The sequence below is a fragment of the Ursus americanus genome, chromosome 2 (assembly GCF_024610735.1).
Source record: "Ursus americanus isolate L20-20 chromosome 2, mUrsAme1.1.p, whole genome shotgun sequence".
In the NCBI taxonomy this organism is placed as follows: Eukaryota; Metazoa; Chordata; class Mammalia; order Carnivora; family Ursidae; genus Ursus; species Ursus americanus.
Window position 1 is genome coordinate 49,274,715 of NC_142128.1, and position 16,735 is coordinate 49,291,449.

The following is a 16,735-nucleotide window of genomic DNA, read 5'->3' on the forward strand; positions in this document are numbered from 1 at the left end:
CATCTCTGCTGCCCGCCTGGTCCCAGCTCCCGCCATCCCACACTTGATGACCCCCCTGCCAAGGTCGTCTCCAGATTCTCCGATCCCTCGACCCATAGATTTCTGAATCCCTTACTGGCTCTAAAGTTCTGTGACTCCACACGGCTTTGCTTTCAGAACCTGTGCGCGTGAAGCCTCTTGAAAGGGATGGTCTAGGGATGGTCTCAGAAGTTCTCCCTGTAGTAGGAAGAAATATTGGCACAATGGGAGTCCTGGCTCTTCTCTAAAACTGTAAATTCCCAGGAAGCTTCAGAACCTACTCATTCCGCCTCCAGATGTGCTGGTGGTTGGGGCAGGATGGCGCCGGCCCAAAAGTGAGGCGCCCGTGAGAGAGGAGAACGTGGTAGATGGGGTTCTTGTTCCTAATTCCTCACATGCTCTGCCCTAGGTCTCCGCAGTGCTTCCCGCTAAAACGGGCCCCGCCAATCCCTGCCCTGCCAGTGCTGGGGTGAGCCACGCAGCTCGCTTAGGCCAATGGGATACTGGTGGGCATGCCGTGAGCGGGGCCTCCACCGTACCCAACTGAGTTGGTTTTGATTTTGCTCTCCTGTGAGACACCCCGAGAAAGCTGCCCTGAGCAGCTGTGGCTCCTTCAGTGTGGGACCCAAGGAGCTGACCTGCACCCCGCCTGCAGCCTCGCCCAGCTCCCCTGCCATCTGAAGCAGAGCCATCCCAGCCAACAGAAATTTTTGAGTGAGGGGGGAAAAGGTGTGTTTTTGTAAACCATGACAACTGTTACGCAGCATCACGACAGCAAGGGCTGGCCACCACGGGAAAGGAAGGCGGACGGCCTCACTGCAGCGTTGCTTGAAGGAAGTGGCAAGCGGCCCCCTAGGGTCCCCCGGAGCAGCAGCGCAGTGTGCCCCCCCCCCCTGCACACACACCTCCTCCCCTCTGCTGCAGCAGAAGCACTAGGAATTAGGGAAGGTTTGAGGTTTCCTTCCTGAGTTTCCAGTCTCGCCCTCTATCTCAGAGACAATGGGCCATGTTCTAGATCTATCAATGCGCCATCCCTGCGCATTTCCGCTCTCAGCCATAAGCTCCCGCAGGGCGGAGACCGAGTTCTGATCGTTCCGATCGCGTCCGTCTCGCCCTCAGCTCGCGGTGGAGCAGCAGGCACGTCACTGACTTAATACCCCCGATTGTTGAACTGAGAGGAACAGAGGGGGTCTGTCCCCAGGATGACAAACAGCCCGAGAAGCACTGCGCTCACTGCCAGGGCCGAACCGCAGGGGTGGCCTCTGGGCCCCCGTGCCCTGGCCCACGAGGCGTGGTCAGTCCTCTGGGGCTGCCGGGCTGCGGACACACGTCGTTTAGGCCCTGCAGGAGGCGCGTGCCGTCAGCGAGAACACGTGAAGCCCCTGCGGGTGCTGGCTCGGCCCCAGGAGCAGCCTGGGAGAACCTGCGAGGTGGCCAGGAAGCCGCGCGACAGGAAGGGCACCTACCTGGGAGCTGGGCGGGGCGACCAGATTGAGTCCTGGAGGCGCAGCCAGCGCTCCCGAGGGTGGGCCCATGGCAGACGTGATGACTCGGTATGGAGAACCCAGGGCATTGAGGGGGGGCCCCACCGCACTCAGGGTCCGGGGGGCACTCACTGGGGTGTCCGTGTAGCTGGGGTGGCTGTCCATTGGCTTCCCTGTGGACAAGGCTGCCGATGGGCTCATGGACGTGGAGCCGGAGTGGCCGGGGGAGCCTGTAAAGAGAAGAGCATAGATGAGGGGAGACTGGGGGGGCACGGAGATGGCCTCTGTGAGGACAGAGGCCCCCCCGCTTGTGTCCTGCACCCCTCCCTTGGTGCTCACGCCCCACACCGAGCTGGCTGAGTAAAGGCAAGTGCAGAACAGACAGGGAGAGGGCGTGCCCTCGGACAGAACACGCACCGATGTTTCAGCTGTGTGCCGGCGCTGGGTCACGTCAACAGCCAGGGCCACGAGGGGCACAGCCCATGAGCCCCCGGGCCTAGGGGACTGTGGCCCGGGCCAGCCAGCCGGGGAGGGGAGTCGAGTCCAAACCCACATGTGCAGGTGAAGTGAGCAGCTGCCTGGGTTCCTTTCACTCGCAAGCAACGAACACTTCCTAAGACGCAGGTACGACTCCAGGTGCTGGGGCTTCGGAGCCCAAGAGAACACAGTTCCTGCTGTCAGGGATCACGTTCCGCCATGACGAGAGGGAGAGTGCGGGCAGAGGCTGCTGTCCTACCCATGGCTGCCCATACCTGTTGCACCTTTGTGCCCATTAAGGTCTTTGCCCTGCCTGTCTCCACGGCGTGCGGTTTTATCAGCACTCAGGGAAGAAGACTCAGGGTGGCTGGGCCTGGCTTACTGGCCACAGACGGCCAGGAGGCAAGCACAGACAGGCCTGCCCAGGCCGTTCCTACCTCCAGGCACAGGGAGCTGTGGTCACAAGTGTCCACAGAATGGGCTCTGGGCACATGATTGTCTGGTACCATTTCGCCCAGGTAAGCGGACTCCAAGTTCCCTCATGCTAAGCCGCAGCTCAAGACGACAGAGGAGGGTGCCCCACTGTCCCGTCAGGAGCCCAGCATGGAACATTCGCTCCAGAAGAGAGAAGCCATAACCCTCAGGAGCTGGGGCAGCAAAGCAGAGACTGGAAAAGCAACAGGGCAGCCCACCCTGAATCCCAGCGCTGCTTCCCCGCGTGGTTCCCTGTTCATTCCAGGAGCAGTTCCGTGCTGGGTGCTGTCCGAACCCTTGGGAGACCCCAGGGGTCACTAAGTGCGGCGCTAGGAGCAGGATACAGGGAGGGATGTGTTCCCACTGAATGCTGGGAGGGGCACAGCCCATCGGAAGTATAACTGTGGAGCTATTCTCTTTTTATTACTGAGATAATAATGGACACCCAACATTATATTAAGTTTTAAGTGTGCGACATACTGATTCACTATTTGTACATACTGCAAAACGATCACCACAAACAGGACCAGTTAACACCCGTCACCACGCAGTTAGAAATGTCTTTTCTTGCGATGAGAACTTTTAAGATCTACTCCCAGCAAACACAAGACAGTGTTATTAACTACAGTCACCATGCTGTAATTACATTCCCTGATTTACTTATTTACTTTATGACTAAGGTTTGTAACTTTTGACTCCCTTCACACATTTCTCCCACCCTGATCCCTGCCTCTGGCAACCCCCAATCTGTTCTCTGGATCTATGAGCTCAAGGTATTATTATTATTATTATTATTAGATTCCACATAAGTGAGATCACTTATTTGTCTTTCCCGTCTGACTTAGTTCACTTAGCACAATCCCCGGGGCCCATCCACGTGGTCACAAATGACAAGATTCCATTCTTTCTTATGGCAGAATAGCATTCCATCTCAAAATATCTGTTATCCATCCACTGATGGACACTTAGCTGCTTGCACAGTATGGCTATTGTAAATAACACCACAGTGAACATGGGGGTGCAGATATTTTTTCGAGTTAGTATTTTCTCTATGCAACTACTCTTTTTTAAAAGATTTATTTATGGGGCGCCTAGGTGGTTCCGTCTATGAAGCAACTGCTTTCGGCTCAGGTCATGATCCGGGGGTCCTGGGATTAAGTCCCACATCAGGCTCCCTGCTCAGCAGGGAGTCTGCTTCTCCCTCTGCCCCTCCCCCCTCTCAGGCTCTCTCTCGCCCTCTCTCTCTCTCTCTTGCTCATTCTCTCTCTCTGAAGTAAACTTGAGAGAGAGAGAGCATAGCAAGGGGAGGGGCAGAGGGAGAGAGAGAATCTAAGCAGACTCCCTGCTGAGTGTGGAGCCCAACGTGGGGCTCGATCTCACGACCCTGAGATCATGACCTGAGCAAAATCAAGAGTCGGATGCTTAACCGACTCAGCCACCCAGGCAGCCCTCACTGTGCAACTACCGTTAAACATAAATATTCCACTGGAAAAATGTCAAGTTTTTGAGAAACCAAGTTTCTCTCGAGCTTTGCTAACATGGTTAAGGTCTCGCTGTGGAGAGAACAGTCACTGCCACAGTCAAGGAAACTCTGACCCTCCATCACTCTACCCAGGGAGTTTTCATCTATCAGGGACAATTGTCTTATAAACAGATAAATTCCAATCACCTGTTCTAAGTAGCACAACTGAGAAGGAACCACATTCTGTGGGTCCACAGAGGCGTCCCCAAGGGGCTCAAATGAACAGCTTATCACATACCCTGAAGACCATTAGGCAAATTCTGTACATTAACTCATTTCATCCTGACAATAGCTGTGAGAATCATTTTAGCTTTTTACAGATGAGAAAACTTAGGCTCAGCCTCACCCCCATGCGACTCCCTGTTCCAGGATGATTTATGCTCCCCTCCATTTCTAGCAAGTTCACATTCATCCTTCAAGGTCTAACTCAAGTGTCTCCTCCTCCAGGAAGCCTTCCCTGGTGTTCCTGGTCTGGTTTGATGCCCTTGTTCCGTTTTCTAATAACACCCTGTGCTTACTCATATCTTAGCACTTATTATACTCTGTCACCATATTTATTTATTTATTTCCCTGTCTTTTCCATTAAACTGGGAGAGGGAGATAAGTGTCCATTTTTGCTTCCCCACCCCCTGCGGGTCCCTGGTGCTGCCCGGGTGTTCAGTGACAGGGCTTAGATTCCAACTGTCAATGTGAAGCCCACGCTCTCCCCTGTGTGTGCTGTCAAGGACAGCAAGGATGATTTGGAGAGCCATCACCTCACAAAATACAAGATGACTCAATTATGAAGGGATCTCAAGCTGAAAGTTTATCTGAAGGAGAGAGAAAAGGGCAGCTTCCAGGAACTCGAGCCAGAAAAACCAAAAATCTCCCCAGATGGCCACTGATTGGAAAGAACAATTTTAGACTCTTCTGAGGCCCTGGAAGGCTGTGACATTTAAAGAGTCCAGTGTATATCTTGAGTCTGTTCCTAAGATAACATGTGACAGGTGAGCTGGGAGCCGTGCTCTCTCCGCTGGGACGGCAGCCGTCCTGCCCCCACAGCCTGGCCACTTGAAGGAAATCGCTGTTCCCTTCGGGGTTCAGCTTTCCAGAAACAAACCCTGCTACTCTCCTTTTTATTCTGAGTTACGTGGATCTCTGAGAGCCCATATGCCTTTCACTTGCGTACCCTGACAGCAGGCCCAGAGCTGTGGGACAGACAGGGACGTCACTTCACACGTTCACCAACCCCCGAGTTCCCAAGGTGTGGAGCCTGTAACCCAGTGGTAAGGGACATCTGAGGTGGTATTTTAAGTGGCAAACTCTTAAAAAAATATTAATAGTTCTGTAATTATTTTTACTGTTTCCTTCTATTTATAGTAAGTGACTGGGCTTCTATTTTTACATAAGATTACCTTTCTAAAAATAGCTATTTAAGTTTTCAAAAGAGAGTAGGGGCGCCCGGGTGGCTTAGTCAATTGAGCATCTGACTCTTGGTTTCGGCTCAGGTCATGATCTCCGGGTCATGAGATCGAGCCCTGCGCTGGGTTCCATGCTAGGGGCATCTGCTTGAGATTCTCTCTCTCCCTCTGCCCCTCCCCCTGCTCACACTCTCACTCTCTCTCTAAAATAAATAAGTAAATAAACCTTAAAAAAAAAAAAAAGAGCAAAGTGACCTAGGACAAAGCCTAAGTACAAGGCTACTCCATATGCAGAACACATGGGAATAGTGTGTAAGGGGTGACACGGAGGAGAAACACTGACCTGCACAGAAACATAGGAACGTGGGCTTTGGGGAACTCACGAGTTGTTCCAAGAATAAAATAAGGTGATGTGAGGGTGACTGAAATGAAAAATACTTTGTTTTTATTAATAATAATAATAATAATAATAATAATAATAATAATAATGAGGATAATCAGGCCATGCCCCGGCTGCTCAGGGAGGAGCACGGCATGGCTGAGACAGACTGAAGCCCCGTTAAAGCTTGGGTGGCAATGGCCTTAAAATGTGGTTTGCTTCTGCTGAGTCAGTGATCCAGAAGAGGTGGGCTACTTTATAACCGCATTTTAAAAATAAGAAAATTCAAAAAGACAGATATATCTTACACGATTGCAGGTTGGTTCAGCGCCTCTCCCATGACCCACGGGTGCTTAGACATGAATGCTTTGCTTTTAGAAAAGGTGGGGAGCAGTGTTTCTAAGGACAGTCGTGTTTCTCAAAGGGAAATTAACCCGTCCCCACAGACAGCACGGCGTAGCTGTCCACGGCACTTCGATCGGCCTCCCTCCCTCTCTCCCCTCTCAAGCCACATGGGAGCCACAGCCAGGATCAAAAGGCACCACTCGTTTTTCCAGAAAACCAATTTCTAGCCCAGATCCAAAGGGAAGGTTTCACTAATGCTTCCCTCTTGTCCCTTCGGCCCCATCCTCCCTGGCCCCCGCAGCCCAGCCGCCTTGCTCTCTCCCTGACCCTACACCCTCTAATCCTCTTTAGCCGGGCTGTGCCAACTGCCAGACGCCCGGGAAACACACAAGCCTCTACTCCGCGGAGCTGATTCTCTTTGCTCGGAAAACGATTTGTTTAAATAAAAACTAACTCATCTGATGGGAAAGGGCTAGCGGGCTTTCTCAGGAGCTTCTTCTCTTCTCTCCTGGCAACATACTTAAGGAAAGTCTTTCCTATTTCTGGGCCTCATTCCGCCCGGGGGTCTCCAAGACCCCTCGCACTGCGGCTCCATGAACACGGAGTAGGATACGGCCCAGCAGCACCTGAAAGCGGCAGCGTGGGTCGCAGCGTCTGGCACGGTCTGAGTCTGGACCACTTTCCGAGGGGCCCCTGTCATCGGCAACTGGGCCAGTGTAGACCTTCGGGCTCTTTGGGATTCCAAAGTGCAGTTTGCGAGGCTGAGTGTCACCAGCAACCACAGCTGCTCGGGAACCCGCAGCGCGCACATGCCGCCGTGATTCCCAAAGCCTGCGTGTGCGTCGTGGCGCTGCGCGTCCCAGCGGAAGACGAGACGCCGAAGCCACGACGGCTTAGGTTGGATTCGAGGCTCCGCCTCCTTCCAGTCACATAAACTTGAGCGATCAACTTGACCTCTCTGAACGGCAGTTCCCCACCCAAAGCGGAGACACACACTCTTACCTCGTGGGCTGCTTAGAGCGCCTGAGAGCATGGGCCCTGCGGTAGCAGGTGCACTAATGTACTATCCTGTAAATGCTGTGAGGGAGGAACTGCGTCTGGGTTGAACGCCATTGTGGAAGATCATGGACATCAAGGGCTGAGCCCAAGCCGGCCCGTGGTAAATGCGCTAAAAAGGATCATCATTGCCACACACTGGCACGGACAGCCAGTTGTTCATAATATTGAATTTTCTGAATCGACTGGTAGACCACTCCACCCTTCCCCTAGGATCGCCCAGATCTCCCCATAATCCAGCCTGGCACAAAGAGGTCCTCCATGTAACTTCCAGTCTGACGGTCTGCTGTCCTACTGGTTGTCACATACTTTTAATTTCTATCCCTCGCTGTTAACGATTCCCATTATGGTACCCAGCACTGAGCCTGGAACATAGCAGATTGCTCAGAAAGATGCTTGACAGTGGGACAGGAGCAATGATGGGATCATTTTTTGTTAATTAATGTGTATAATTATAGAGTTCTCAGTAGAAATTACTCACATCAGAGATCTCTGTCCCTGGTATTTACCAAAACGAAAATCTCTGAGTAACGAATTGCATGTGTGTGTGTGTGTGTGTGTGTGTGTGTGTGTGTGTGTGTGTGGAGGGGGGGCCTTGTTGAGAAAGAGAAGCCAGGGTACTCAGAACTCCAGAATTCTTACCAAAGTGAGGAAGTTGCCTAGCAACCTCGTCCTCAGCCAATGAAAGGAAAATGTCAAGCATGAGTCTTTCTGACTGGCCAGACAAGGGAGCAAATGGCTTGGTGTTTCCACCCCTTTGCTGCTGGGCCAGGGTATTTGCTGGCCCGCTACCACGCCTCTCCTGCAGAGTGGAAACTTGTAATGGATCTTGATACTGGCTAACACGCACCCGCAGGGAAGGGGACAGAGGTAAAGACGTGCTATTCCTGAGTTGGGAGCAGCACACGGCCCAGTCCCATTCAACTCTCTCCCACTGGGGCACAACTGCACACCCAAGCCTGTCTCCTTATCTCCAGTGGGGGGACGTGGTGCATGAGCCCCAGAATCATAGAGTAGTCGGACACCTGGCTTGTTCTTCCTTAAAAAAAAAAAAAAAAAGATTTATTTTTTATTATTTATTATTTGAGAGAGACAGCATGGGGGGAGGGGCAGAGGCAGAGGGAGAGAATTTCCAGCGGACTCCCTGCTGAGCACGGAGCCCTATCCCAGGACCCTGAGATCATGACCTGAGCCAAAATCAAGAGTTGGTCACTTAACCAACTGAGCCACCCAGGCGCCCCTGGCTTGTTCTTCCTAGTCTAAGGCAAACTTAGTCACCCATCCTTTCCCCCTCCTTGGCTGCTTGGCTCAGAACACACAGGCAGGCCGCAGAGCGAGGTAGGCAGAGGAAGGCACTTTAACTGACACTAATCGTCACCTCCTTCGATGACTGACAACAACAACAAAAAAAGATAACATTTATTGGGCAATTGCCATGAGCCAGACATGGTTCTCAACACTTTACATATATTGACATATTTCATACCTAAAAGCCCCGTTAAGGTTGGTACACTTATCTCTACTGTACAAATGCAGAAGCTGGGGGATGGAGAAATTAAATACATTGCCCAAGGGAGCATGACTAGTAAATTACACAAGTGGCGTCTGAATGGAGGGAGGCAGGCAGCGGATCTGGGTTTTAACCCGAGCCTCACCAAGAGCTACACTGCTCTTTGACCCCTCCCAGCAGCTGCCCAGGATAGCTCGCCCTGCCTTCCTCAATCCAACCTGCAGCCTCCCTCTGGACTTTGACCTGGGCACTTTCCTTGTTTTTGTTTTTGTTTTTAAAGATTTTGTTTTTTTAAGTAACCTCTGCACCCAGCGTAGGACTCAAACTCACAACCCCAAGATCAGGAGTCCCACACTCTAGGGCCTGAGCCAGCCAGATGCCCCTGACCCTGGCACTTTCTGACTAGGACACTCCCCATCCTGACTCTGGCCCCTCCCAGTTCCAAGCTGGCTGGGGCTCCATTCACCGGAGTCCTAGCTCAGCCTGACCTTTCCCTCTCCCTTCTCTGGCAGAAGGGGCACTCGGATGCCAGGGGTCTGCTAGTCCACGTTTCTTATATTTGAGTCACGATCGGCATGTTCAAAAGCACCTGCACAGAAGCCTCAGCGCTCCACGGCTCCCTGCCGTGGACAGCAGGGTGTCCCACAGGCACCGAGCTCCATGGTCGAACAGGTGCCAACCCCGGGGTGGATGGCGCCGAACTCCCGGGGAGCGAGGAGCAGAAGTAGAAGCCACCTTTTTTGATAAGAAGACTTCTCTGCTCCCAAAGCGTTTTCTGGCATTCTCAATGGGGAGAATAAAGGAACGTGACAGAAGTGGAGAGTGTGGGAGAAGGGGCTCAGTGCCCACGGCCCCTCGGCAGCAAGGGAGTTCACAAAGATTAGCAGCTGACCGGGGGCTTGCAGCTGGCCAGCCTTTCAGAGCCTCACAGGGCAGCTCTCCGGCTTCCTGCAGGCCCCCCCAAGGAGGGCTCGGGGCTGTTCAGGGTGGGGGATGGGGTTGCTACTCCCGGTGCTTGGGGGAGGGGGAGAGCACAGTGGCATCCCTTCTTCCTTCCCCCTCCCCGCCCCTCCCTGCTCCCATCCCCCCAGCCCCTTCCACCCCACTTCCCCTAAAATCTGCAATGATGGAGGTAGTGAAAAGCAGGCAAAGATTGATAATCAGCCTCATTATTACCAGCATTATATGTAATTATAGCAAAACCTTACTCATTTCGATCAATTGAGAGAAAAAATCAGTCTAAATTCGTGACAAGTTGGCAGATTACTTTTAAATTACAATTTTATTACTTCTAAGTAACACACGTGAAGAGTTTGTATTCCGAGTACCACAAGCTAATGGTTATTAAGTGGAGATTTTATAAAATCTGCTTTAAAAGACTCTTTTGTAATTAACACCCCGTTAATATGCTAATGATGCTCCTACTAGGCTTTTTAAATTGCTTCAAAACAGATGTAACTTAAATAGGGCAACACTTCTACAATCTTATTTGCTTGACAAACCCTTTTTCGGTCTTTTTTTTTTTTTTTTTTGTGAAGGAGCAAATACAAACTAGTTCATACCATGACCAATTTAATCACCTTTTCAAATCACTTAGGTCATAAATTAATAAGGCCATATTGCTTGGGGTTAGAAACCGGACTTTCAGGACTTGAAGAATTACCTCGTTTTAGAGAAAAGAAAATAATCCCAGAGAGTATGCATGCCTTGCTGAAGGCTACGCGGTCAGGACAAAAACGCTGGGTCTTCTGGCTCCCAGGTTCAAGGTCATTCCACGGTCTACACGCTGTCTCACACTCACAAAACTCTTCATAACGCTATGGTATTTATTTCCATTTCAGTTATTGGTTCAATCAGTCAAAAGATATTTGTTGAGTGGCTACTATGTGCCAGACCCCAGGCTAGGCACTACGGACAGAGCGGTCCCACCTGCCAGTGCCTCATTCCTGGAAGCTTCAAACTGACTCAGAAATTATCCCCATCAGATCAATTTAGAAAAACAGGTTCAGAATGATAAAGTGACCTTTTTAAGCACTTGCTGTTAACTATTATAGACCTAGAATCTGAGTTGAGTCTAGCACAATTTCTGGTAACCTTTCAGCACGCAATTAATGGCATTCTGCTCGTATACCATCTTTCCTACCCAGGACCAAATTAATGGTACAGGTGGATGTCATGCTGTGTCTAACTCATAAGAGGTACGCCAGGATCCTCGAGTAGGGGCTCCTCCAACAAGGAACGCGGTCTGTCCCTTCAAGCCAGCTCCGTATACTGGCAGACCATGTACCCGTTGGTCCACCAACACAATGCCGATGAGTGCTTCAGGCATTGGCTGAGGGTGCCCCCAACTCACCCCTTGTTCCTAAAGTCCTTGAACATCCATTTTGTCCACAGCCAGCTCTTGAACCCATGACCTCGATCTCTTTTTCTATCTCTCTAGACTTCTTGTCCAGATATGCTCTCCCTGACCTCTAAACATGGACAGTCTTCTGAAGACTGCAATCATCTTAATACAGAGAACAACATCCCCAGTGCAATGTTAGCATGAGGTAATGCACACAGGATCCTTTGTTCTCGGGTTCTAAATACCTAGATTCCTAGGACCCATTTACTTAACCCCAGTCCCGAGAAACATTTCTAGAAATAACTCATCTTCAAATGTTATGCAGATGCAGACTGCAGAGCTTATAACGAGTCTATCATTCCTTCAGGACAGGGGATGGGTCCTAGGTCTCCTGCACAACTCGTGCACAAGCCAGATACTTAGCCGAGGTGTGCTGAACAACCGACTGGCATTCCCAGAACGGTCTAGAATATTCTCTCTCTGCTGATGATCTCTAACCTTTGCTCTGCTCCCTTCATCGCTGGAGCTGAGGAATCACAGGGACCATGAGCCCCCAGCTCTCCAAGAGACGCTTCCCCATGACAATAGTGACCAGCAAAGGAGTCGAAGGAGATGTTGAGTCACAGCCTTGAAAACCGGCCTAGAAGAAACATCCCAACACATGTGTTAAGCACTTTCTTGGCCGCTCCTCTGACTTCTTGTAAATGCTTTCTGAATTAAAGATCACAAGCTTTTCCATTTTTTAAGTTCAGATGTTGGATCCTGAAATCCCATCAGGAATTTGAGCTTGATTTCGAACCTAGAAACTTCCTGTCGCTCCCCCTTTCTCCATCACAGTATTTAATAAAGGCAGCAGGGGGCTCCAGGTTGTTCAGTGACTCATCAAAGTTCCTGCCCCCCGCCGCCCCACCCCGGGGAGCCAGGGTCTCCTGAAGATTGGAGGGGTTGGAGGTCCCAGGTCCCAGCTCTCTTTCTGCCAGATCTCAGGAGTGCCTGCTCTAGAATGATGTGTTAAAACAGAACTTCCTGTAATAGGCCCAGAATCCCCGGCTCACTCTGCTTTGTCAGCACCTCCTGGTGTGCCGTCTGATGCTTTAAGAACAGTCATACCTCCCCTAAGAAAAATCTAGGCACAAAGTTCTAGCTGAATTTAGAACTATAGTCTCCAAATTTTCTGAAATGGGAAAGGAGATCTTTGACCGTGTGTTTACAATGGTGCAGGATTGATTTTATTTAATCCCTACCCTGGAGAAGGTTAACACTGACCCTGTGTGGTGTGTAGTACTGAGTTATTTTACCATAGGTTGGGGAGAGGGCTCTCTGAGGCCTCCCCGCCCCCCTCAATCTTTCCCTCCTGCCACCCCAGGTGGCCCCTCAGGGGGCATCGGGGGAACCCAGTCTGAAGACCACAAGCCGTTGCAGGTCCTGGGTGAGCCATACCTGCTTCCCCACATGTCCTCACCTGTAACGAAGGGGTCACCCCCATGACCCGCAGCCCCTCAGTCTAGTGCCAAACACTCAGCTCTGTGCCAGGGAAGCTGGGGAAGAGGCTGTTCAGAGCTAGGGACAGGAACCACAGCAAACTGGAGAACACCTAGAAACTTCTCCAGAATGACCCCCTAGGGGTCCGCAAACATACACGGCGGGGGGGGGGGGAGGCATGGGGGGACACGCAGCGCGTCCCTGGGCCTTAGTTTCTGCTACTTTCGTTACGGCTTCTCTCACCCCATGATAGGATTCGGACTCGAGCAGTTGCAATGGGAAACCCTAGAACCAGCAAAGACTCCAAGGTTTACTCTCTGGTTCTTCAGAGGACAAGTTTGCCAATTCCCACCCTAGAACGTAAAATCGGGCTCTGTGTATTAAACTAAAGTGGGGTCCATCTGGAGAATTTTTTTATTTTTGTTTTCTCAGTACCTTCACGGGCCCGGTGCCCTGCCCCACCCCCAGTCCCTCTATTCATTTGCTGCGATTACACATGTCCAAAAAATGCAGTATGATCCCTAAGAAAGTGGTGACGAGCCCGGAGACTATGTTAGCTGTTGTTCTTACACGTAATTCAGCCACTTGTGGCAGATCTGGGACTCCACCCCCTGCACCCCCCCCTCTCTACTCTACCCCCCAGCCCGAGGCAGGGGCAGCAAAGGGCTTCGACACAGCCGCCCTGGCAGCCGCCTGGATTTGGATCCTGGGTCTGCTCTCTACCAGCTGGGTGCTTTTGCGCAGGTTACTGACCCTCCCCGTGGCTCTACGTTCCCATCCGTAAAATGGGGATCGTGACAATCGTAGCGCCTGCCTTCCTTCCTTCCAGCGGCCCTTGAGAATATTAAATGAGATGGGGCTTGCAATGCCCGTGGAAGAGGGTGTGGCATACAGTAGGTGCCTAATACCCAGGAGCTACTATTTTCACTCTTTCATGACGATGGCTGAGCCAGAACTCGGATCAACCCCAGGAGAGCCACCCAAAGCCAGGCATTCTAGAAAATAAACGTTTACATTCCCTGGGCCTCTGGGTCTTCCACTTTCAAATAAGAGAAAATCACAGCTTCCTCTGGGAGCCCCTGGCATCCCAGGCACCCAAGTCTGGTGGCGACGTTCTCTGCAGACACAGAAGCAACATAATGAGGGGAAGGAAGAGGTGGGGAATTTAGATTAGTCTTTGCACAATTTCTTCCCCCAGTTCCTATTCAGCTCCCTGTCTCCTGGTAAGATTGTAAATGTTTCAGAAAATAGTTTACACTAAATATGTTCCTTCCTAAATCTCATAAACAGTTACTCCTTCCTACATAAACCCTAACCACTTACGTCCATGGTAGGTCCCAATTAGCCACCCACACATTTGCGGAGGGGAAAATATGTTCTGGCGCACGCATCTGTGTACACAAACACACAGACACACAGACACACACAGACACACAGACACACACACAGACACACACACAGACACACATAGACACACAGGCATACACAGACACACATAGACATACATAGACACACACAGACACACATAGACACACAGGCATACACAGACACACACACATACACACACAGACACACACACAGACATACACACACAGACACACAGGCATACACAGACACAAACAGACACACAGAGACACACACACAGACACACACAGACACACAGACACACACACAGACACACACAGGCATACACACACACAGACACACACAGACACACAGGCATACACAGACACACATAGACACACACAGACACACACACACAGACACACACACACAGGCATACACAGACACACACAGAGGCACACACAGACACACACACACAGACACACAGACACACAGTCATAGACACACACAGACACACAGAGGCACACACACAGGCACACACAGACACACACACAGACACACATTCATACACACACACATAGGCATACACAGACACACACAGACACACAGAGGCACACACAGACACACACACAGACACACACACAGAGACACACACACAGACACACACACACAGACACGCACACTGACACATACACACACACACGGGGACACACACACACACACACACACACACACCCTGCTCCCACATCCACACACATCCTCATATTGCCCCCCCACATACGCACACGCGGGTGTGCACACGTACCTCTAACCCACCCCTCCTCGAAGGCTGCTCTTCGGTGAAAAGCAGAGTGTCCCACACAAATGTCAGGGTCAGCCGGGCAGGACTCTTGCGAGTCAGGAGGCCTCCAGGAGAAGCACCAATTAAGGCTTCAGAGCCCCTTAGCAGAGTGACTGCTGAGCTCTCCCGTGTTCTACTCCTCAGTGGCCAGGCCACATGTCTGCAACCCCTGGGCCGTGCCTGGTGGGATTAGGGCTCCTCGCCCCAGCCAGGGGTGTGCTGCTCCCCGAGCAAGCGCCTGGCCCGCGAAGTCCTGAGAAGCAGCTCAGCCGAGCAGGGATTCTGGAACCAGACTGCCCGGGTTCAAATCCCGGCCAGCGCCACCTTCGAGCCATGAGACCTTCAGCACGTTCCTTCCCCGCGCGGTGCCTCAGCTTCCTCGTCCCTAAAGGCAGCAGGATCGGCCTGGCGCCCCCTCGGAGGGCTGGCACGAGCGCACAGTGCCAAGTGCTCACAGGGGAGCGGACCCCGAGTCAGTGCGGTCGAGCCTGGTTAGCTGAAATGCGAGCCCCCCTCTCCTGATCTCTCCTCACCCTGAGGATTACCGCACAGTTGGATGTGGGCATTACAGGCTTCGTCTTGCCATCTTCTTACAGGCAGCCACTGTCTCCTCCAGGCAAAGAAATCTCTCACCGAGCAGCTGGCAAAGCCAGGACTTGGCGGAGAAGGAGAGAAGGGTTCTCTGCTCATCACAAGCGGGGCCGGGAGCTGGGAGACGGGGCACCTCTGCGAGACCCCTGCAACCCAGGTAGTGAGCACCCCTTGGCCAGTCTAGCCCGTCCCTCGTTCACTGATGGGACGATGATCTCACATCTGGGAAGCACAGCCCCAGACACATCCCCAGGGGTTATTTCCCAAGGGTGACTTTGTGTCCCTAGAGGTCCTCACAGCATATCCCAGGAGCCTCCTGTGGTTCCATTTGCTGCTATATAAAAAGGCCGGGGGGGGCATGCCCCACATCATCGCATAAATGTGGTTCCACTCTGTGCCCAGGCTGCAGGTGACAGCCACTCCAGTCCTCAGATGTTCTCTGTGCCTGGGGTGGGGGGGTCCTCCCTCACTTCCAAGTTCTCAGACAGACCTCCCTGCAATTGTGGGGGGGGGGGAGGCGTGTCCTCTGGCTCAGTGTTTTAGCAGCCTCTTAACTGGCGCACGCAAACAAAATGGAAAACATCAACAGAGCTAAACAAAATAATTGTCCTCCTCCCTAGGGAACAAGGAAAAGTCGCATCAGAGGGAGACATTTAAACAACCTGATGGCCCTTTTCCCTCCCGCTGCCCACGTTACATCATCGTATTTACCATGGCTGCCCTCGTGCGTCTCCTTGTATTTGAAACCTAATCCCACCAAATACCGGGACCCCCACAATTGTGAGACTCTAAACCAGCAAAGTGTGTGCGCTCTTGTAGATTTCACTTTTCCCCCAGATTCCTAATTCATTATTCTCCAGTAATGCTTGATTTTAAATTAATCTGCCTGTTAATGTTTGAGCAAAATGGAAGGGATGAAAATACTTACTTTTATTAAGTACCAAATACATGGACAACAGTAAAATAGCTGCTTTTTCAAATGTTCACACATTTAATTCTCAAAACAATACTGTGAGGATGGGATTATCAACTCCATTTTAGAGATGAAGGCACTGAGGTTCAGAGAGGTTCAATACCTTGCCTAAAGTCACACAGCTAGTACGTGAACCCAACTCAGTTCTCTCGCAAGATCTCTCTCTCTTTCATGCTCCCTTCACTGTATCAGATTGAAGGAGTACTGTTGTAAGTTTGAGTCAGGGGCTTTTCTGGAAGGTCTCTCCCATTCAACCCCACATAACCTTAGATTGGTCCCTGCCTCGTTGAGGTCTCCGTTTCCACTTATAAAATGAGAGGTCTAAGATGCTCTTTGAGGTCCCTGAGGAGACTAATATTCCGAGAATCCAGCAGGCAGCCCCGGTTGAATTTGGGGCTAGACCTTCTTTATCCAGCCTTTCTCTTAGCTCTCTCCCTAGATCCTTCCACCTTCAACCCAGTTATTCACTCCCCAAGTGTCTCCGAGGGTCTCCAT

The 16,735-nt window shown here is 51.5% G+C and overlaps 1 protein-coding gene across 2 annotated transcripts in view; it reads right to left on the reverse strand.

Moving 5' to 3' along the window:
• RXRG (retinoid X receptor gamma) overlaps positions 1 to 16,735 on the reverse strand; it is a 44,744-nt gene that overhangs the window by 26,060 nt on the left and 1,949 nt on the right. Inside the window, exon 2 of one of the 2 annotated variants that reach the window (XM_045809679.2) lies at positions 1,485 to 1,732. In XM_045809679.2, the coding sequence (XP_045665635.1) occupies positions 1,485 to 1,732 (248 nt within the window). The remainder of the gene's footprint in view (positions 1 to 1,484; positions 1,733 to 16,735) is intronic. The other variant, XM_045809681.2, reaches the window with a different exon arrangement.